At 50.6% G+C, this 6,976-nt stretch overlaps 1 protein-coding gene across 2 annotated transcripts in view; it reads right to left on the bottom strand.

The window, feature by feature from the left end:
* PPARGC1B (PPARG coactivator 1 beta) overlaps nucleotides 1-6,976 on the bottom strand; it is a 45,460-nt gene that overhangs the window by 18,932 nt on the left and 19,552 nt on the right. For both annotated transcript variants that reach the window (XM_025200848.1, XM_025200847.1), the window contains one exon: nucleotides 2,858-3,031. Coding sequence is in view for 1 of the 2 variants with exons in the window: in XM_025200847.1 (XP_025056632.1) it covers nucleotides 2,858-3,031 (174 nt within the window). In the remaining variant the exon portion in view is untranslated. The remainder of the gene's footprint in view (nucleotides 1-2,857; nucleotides 3,032-6,976) is intronic.

Raw genomic sequence — 6,976 nt, 5'->3', positions numbered from 1 at the left:
CAGCAGGATACATTTCATCTCCTGCTCACTCCTTGCAGGCCCATCTTTCACCTCTCTCTTCTGTTTATCTTTACCCCAGGAAGCTCAAGAGAAAATATGCATCTTGTGATGAGGGGTCATCAGCAGAACCCTTTTCAAGCACACCACCAGCACATTATCAAAGTGCAATGAGAACAGTAGAAAATACTGGGGCTTTTTCCATTTTCTTATTTTTATTAAAATCTACAACAAATTTAACCATGCAAAGATAGACCACTGGCTGCTAGTGGGCATCAGTGAGCTGGGCTCCCTTTGCTAAAGGGTGATGAGAGCAGTTGAGAGTCATTTCCCAGGCGCAGCCATCAGCTAAGGGAATGGGATGTGGCATGTTGAGGTCACAGACACAAGAGAGGGTATTGAAGAGGTTAGATGCCAGCCTGGGAGGTGGAAGATCCAGATTCAGTTCCTTGCTCTACTGTAGAAACCCTGTGTGACCTCTGCCAAGCCACTTGTCTAAGCTGTATCTCAGCTTCCCAGCTGTGAAAGAATGACAACTGCACTTCCTGATCTCAGGGGTTGTTGTAAGGTGCTCCAACACTCAGTGGTGGGGCCAGACAAGCATCGTAGACTGACCAACAGGTACTGACAGGAGGGAAAGGGACAGGGTGCCCATTGTTGCTCCCGCCCTCACCCACATCTGGAGTTGGCACTAGTAACCTACTGCCATGATCCCAACCTTTGCTGCGAAATGCCAGTGGTAGCAGTGCCCATAGTGTGACAGGTGCTGCCAGAGAAGTCACAGCCCCTGTTCCAGAGAGATCATAATGCCTCTCTGGTCACCTGCAGCTGCAACAGCAGTTCTAGTCTCTGGTGCCACTCTATGTCTTAGCCTGTCCCTGCCCTTCCCTCTTCACTCAATATAGCTCCTCCCTCCTCACTTCCTTCCTGTTCCATGTGGCAATCCAAGAACAAGGTCCGTTTGCCTCCTAACGGAAAATGTCAGCACTGGGGATAAGAATAATTCATCTTTCATTTTCTTTTCTTTAAAAAAGCCAGCACTTGACACTGTGGCTCTCCCTGGATTGCACGTGCCAACCACCTTAAAGGGCCACCAGAGTTGGGGTTTGATGAGCACTCATGCTGGTTATTCCCTCTAATGCTACCAGCCAGTGTTTCTGCCTGAGGGGCCTGGAGCAGACTGCTGAGCTTGCATACTGCCAAACCCCGCTGGGCTGTGATGTCAGATATTGAGAAGAATCTGAGTTGGGATCCCAAATCCAGAGACTCCCCAAAAGGTTGATGAAGTGGGGATCTGGATTTGCGCCTGGATCCAAACATTGTGACTTGAATCCAGCTCTGTTCTGTAAGCACTGTGTTTATTCACGACCACTGATGTGGGCACATGTGCCTGTCAGTGTGCACGCTGATCACCAGGATCTTTTCCATGCATTGGCAGAGATATACACAATATGAGGATAAAGATGAGTGTGAAAGCCGCTCTCCTCAATCATAGACCTCAGAGCCCTTCACTGGGGGGAGCAACCTCTATCTGTGAGGGAGACTGAGGCCAGGCAAAGCTGCCTGCTAAGGTCACGTAAGAAGCCAATGGCAGGGCTGGGCAAACCACCAGGTCTGTCACTCAGGCCTGTGTTCAACCCCTGAGACCAAGCTGGCTCTCCATGCCCCATCATGGAGTCTGCTTGCAGGGCTGTCTGAGGTAGTAGGCAGGCTTTCACTGTCCACCTTGCCAGCGCTTGGCTGAGCACAGATCGGGCTATTGGTGGGCTGCAGGCAGGGCTATTTTGAGAGCGGCTCATTGAGAGGGAGCCTCCGCTATAAATAAACGTGTGCGCAGAGATGCAGAGGTGATGCTGAAGCTGGAGAGGCTGATAAAAGGGAAGGTGCTTTGTGCGTGCTGGCAATTAACATTCCTGTGCCATGCCACTCCGTGCCGGCGCGGCTGAGCCTCTCAGAAACTGCCGCCGCCGCCCCAGCACAAGCTGTCAGATTCCGAATCAAACAGGATGCGCGAGGCACTATCCTGTAATTTCCTTTTAATAATACATCACAGGAGGATTGGCTCAGCAGCCTTCTTCTATTCTTCCACCTCCTCATTAGCCTTACTCCGCTTGCTCCATTTAGAAATGGAGTGCAAATTAATGGAGCGCTAATCAGCTGGGGAAGAGATATTAATAGCCTGAACCCCCTCCCCACCCCACCACCTCTTCTCTACTTCCCCACACTGAGCCAGGAGAAGGAAGGGGAAAAAGTCACTGCCACCTGATGAGGAGTTTCAGGGCTAGTGGTGCTAGGCAGCAGAAGACCCAATTGTGGCCTGCATTGCAGGGCTGTCCTGGCCCCAATGGGCCATGCATGCAGCAATTCTAAGTAGATAGCTGCAGACGGCCTTGTGCTGCCTGTGCTCACTCCAGGCTGCAGGTCTTAAGGAATTTGCTGCACCCATCCACGTGAAAGCAAATGGGACTTCAGCACCTCCTGGTCTGCCTGGCAGGGCCCATCTGAACAGTTTGAAGAGAAGACAGGGCCTCTCGGAGTCTGGTCCTGAACTAGCACCTGATCCAAAGCGCCCTAAAATAAACAGGAGGCTTTTCCTTTGGCTTCAGCTGATTCAGATATAAGGGCCAGGGCACAGATTAGCCCCACATTGCTTTGCAGTCCTTATGGCCACCTTTGGCTAGACGAGGGGCCCACATGCCCACCCTGCAGAGATGTGTTCCCTTTGAGTGGCCATCAGTGAGCTCCCAGCAGGTTTTGTGGGTGGGGAGGAGGGAGACTCAGAAGGAAAGATGTGCCCTAGAGCAGCAGTGCCTCTTTATGGTTTCTCTCTTGGGGCAAGGAGCTTGGCAGCTTACAGTACCTGTAAGAGCTCAGAGTCATCTGTGCTGTACTGGCTGGACTCGGTCTCGGAGTGCTCGGCGCACCATTGCAGCTCGCTGAAGCAGCTGGCAGAGTCAAAATCACCAGCGTCCAACTGGGACAAATCAATCTCAGGGAAATCGGAGTAGAGGTGCTCCTCGCCAGACACTTCATACTGTGGAGAGAAGAGAGGGGGTGAGCCCAGCTGTCTTCTCCTCTGCCTGCTGCCCCAAGGAAAGACCAAAGAACATGACTCACAAAAGGCCCATCTGTTACACACCAGTCAGGTCATGTCCAACTCAGGGCCCGACCTTTGTCCAACCAAGGACTGCCTTGGCAACCTTCCCAGAGCCCAAAGACAACACTTCATCTAAGAGGAAGATTTCTACAGGCTTTTACTTTAATATGGGGATGCAGCCTCAGACAAGCTCCAACCTTCAGTGCTCCATCCTAAACCAAGTGGCTCTTGAAGCACTGAGCTCTATTTGAAAACTGAGAGCAACAGTGGAAGGCATCTAGGCATCTTATGAGTCGGATTTACCCCAGCACAGCTTGTTAGCACCCAGTAGTGTAGGTCAGTGTGGAACAATGGTGCGCGGCCTTTGGCATAGCCTTTGGCAATGGTGCACAGCCTTTGGCATAGCGGTAAGGCAGTACTGAGGGTCCTCTTCATTTTGCACTTTACAAATCAAGTGGCTGCAGCTGCACCTGCACCATTTGAAATTCACCTCAAAAACTTCAGCAAGTTACCCAGCAACTCAACCACTGCCTTCTGCAGCGCTCCTCTGCTGGAAGCTCCACTGCAGGTGTGCCAGCCTGGCAATGAGGAAGGAAATCCTCCTTCTGCTTCATGAGCACAAGCAAGCTCAAAGCACTGCAGCCCAGACACCGACATAGCAGCTGGCTGTGCTCTTAGGGGAAATTTAAGCTACTTTAACCTCCAGTGCAGAATGCAGACATTCAAGGCTTATCCTATGGCTCTGAAAGTCAGCAGCTAGGGAGGCAGTCAAGAGACTTTGAAAGTGCACAAGGTAATGACGCACTGGCCAAGACTTTTGTATGGACAGCATTAGAGCTAGACAGGCTGGCTTTTTCATTTCCCCAAACACCTACTGCCTGCCTCTGCCCTTCCATGCCTTCCAGCTTGAACTCCATCACCCCTCAATTGCTGCAAAGCCAAACGACCCACTCCCAAAAATTACCCAACAGGCAGTGACAATCTTTGTGTAGAAACTCGAGCCCAAGTTCCTCTGAAACCAAGTCACTGAGAAGGCAATAAAAATAATCCAGTTCCTCATCTCTTTCTATCATGTCTACCCTCCCCCCCACACACACTCAAAGGAAAAATAATAGTGGAGAAAGGAATCAATGTCTGGAGCACACAGGGCAATCTCAGCTCTGGGAACGGAGCTAAAAATATCCATTTAATCACGAAAAGCAGCTGAGACCTGCCCCGTTTCTGCCTCCTTCCTGATGGCTGTCTCACATTAGGTTGCGTGGCCCTCCAAGAGACAGAATAAACGATTGCATTGAACGCTGGCACAAGAGGAAGCTCAAGTGACTCAGGGCCTGGCCCCCATTGACCCTGCACTGTTGCCCTACTAGCTGGAGACCGTGGGTGTGCGCCAGGTGCTGACAGCGAGGGCCAGGAATGACCGCAGCAAGGGGAAGGAGGGAGTCACTCTGTGTGAAAAGTGGCCTCAAGCGAGCATTAATTTGAAACCCTGTCATCTAGTCTGCGTGCCTCAGTGGATGTACTCAGGAAGGGTACATAGAGAGGCATCTCTTCATTAACAACACTTCCACTCAGGCCGTGCTATCCTCAGTACTCCACAGCCTGCAGGGATGGTCTTGTTCACACTAAGTTAAATGGGAATTTGGCCGGGGGTGAAGCAGAACGGTGTGAATTTAGCGCACCTCATGGCTGTCTTCTTCAACAGCCCCGCTGGCCTCTGACTAGGCACTGCACCAAAGCTGACATCCCGCCCGCTCTACCCCCTGCAAACAGGCCTGCCTCTGAACTGGGGGAGGCTGCACCCATCTATCTCCACGCGGTGTGCTTACACTCTTGCTCTGCCTCCGCCGAACTCAGTGGCACAACTTCCACTGACTTCAGGTAATCAGGGCCTCAATTCTTTCCTTTTGAGTAGAGGCCACCCATTCGTTTCACACCAGTCACTACAGAGGCTTTAGCTGGTAATTGCTTCTGTCTCTCCTAATTACCAGGTCTGGGATTCAAATTCAGAGGTGAAAGGTGTGATGCAGCTCTTTCTGTGCTGAAAAACATCCTGGGTGCTGTCTGTGATCATTATGAGAGAACCTCTCCCTCTTCCTCTCTTTTAATTGAGATAATCTGGGATTATTGGTTGCATCTCCTGAGGCTGGGGAAACAAGACTGCCTGTGCTCTCTGTGCTTCCCAGTCTGGTTTAGGACACTGCGGCCATGTCTACACGAGACACTACTGCACAGGCATTATAAACAAGTTCTAAATAAATGTGCAGTAACCTGAGTTAATGTGCAGTAGCACCGGCAAATGCCTTTTTGTGCTGTTACTGCACAATAGCCTAATACTACTGTGCAGTAGCATCGCGTCATGGTTTTTGCCACCTGGCGCTACTGCACAGTAGCATCGGGCTACTGCGCAGTCAGTGTCTCGTGTAGATGCGCCCAGTGTTCCCAAACTACATTAAAACCCACATTATTCCCCTCAGAAGAAGGGCAAGAAAAGGGCAAGTGGTCTGGGTGGCACTGAAGGACCATTCTGAGTGGTTCCTCAGAGCCAGGACCTGGGGCATGGGTACCTTACAGCATGGACAGACCCTGGCTTAACCAGGCTCAATGGATCTTCATAAACTGAGCTTCAGGCAGTTGCTCTCCTTTTGCTCAATGCAGGGCAAAATACCAATAAGCAACAGAGAAAAGGACTGATTCCCAGGCCCTGAATGCATTCTCTTTGCTGTCTTTCCTGCTGCATGTCTTGCCTGGTGAAGCTAATAATGGGTGTTTCAGTACGGTAGTTCTTTACAAGTCTCAGGTTAAAACCTTATTACCCTAATGGAGCCAGTAAGTCTCACTCAAGTAGTAAAGAAAACAGGTCTGGGCCTCTTGCAACACCTCTGATGTTCTCTTCCAGACTCGGTAGGGAGGAACAGCCAGCGCACACAGCACACTGCATCAGAGATGCTCAACAAGGACACCAGGGCAAACCTAGGAAGGGCTACTGAATCTTTAATGTTCATGCAGGCCTGAAGGGCCTTGGCTTTTAAATCTTTGCCTGGAAGACCTTGTGCGCAGCAAGCAGCCCCACATTTATTTACAAGGCTCTAAGGCAGTGATACTCAACCAGGATGATGTGAGATCCTTTCAAGGGTGATGTGGCATGCCACCCAATGTTAGCACTGTTAGGTGTACAAACATGATTCACAATATAAACCCAGAGGATTTAAAACCATTCTACCCCATTATGGGCTGAGTTCTTGGCAACAGGGGAATTGCTCTGTTATTTTTCTGTAGTCAAAAAACAAGGTTGGACAAATGGGCAGAAAACAACAGAATGCAGTTCAACAAGGTGAAATGCAAAGTGCTGCACCTAGGGAGGAAAAATGTCCAGCATACCTACTGCCTAGGAAATGACCTGCTTGGTGGCACGGAAGCAGAAAGGGATCTTGGAGTCCTAGTGGACTCCAAGATGAACATGAGTCGGCAGTGTGACGAAGCCATCAAAAAAGCTAATGGCACTTTATCGTGCATCAGCAGATGCATGATGAACAGATCCAAGGAGGTGATACTCCCCCTGTATCGGGCGCTGGTCAGACCGCAGTTGGAGTACTGCGTGCAATTCTGGGCACCGCACTTCAAGAGGGATGTGGATAACCTGGAGAGGGTCCAGAGAAGGGCCACTCATATGGTTAAGGGCTTGCAGACCAAGCCCTATGAGGAGAGACTGAGGCACCTGGACCTCTTCAGCCTCCGCAAGAGAAGGTTGAGAGGCGACCTTGTGGCTGCTTATAAGTTCATCACGGGGGCACAGAAGGGAATTGGTGAAGATTTATTCAGCAAGGCACCCCCGGGGGTTACAAGAAATAATGGCCACAAGCTAGCAGAGAGCAGATTTAGACT

This window comes from Alligator sinensis, unplaced genomic scaffold, assembly GCF_000455745.1.
Source record: "Alligator sinensis unplaced genomic scaffold, ASM45574v1 scaffold360_3, whole genome shotgun sequence".
Taxonomy (NCBI): Eukaryota; Metazoa; Chordata; order Crocodylia; family Alligatoridae; genus Alligator; species Alligator sinensis.
Note: the sequence above shows the minus strand (reverse complement) of the source record. Positions and strands in the feature narration are given on the sequence as shown.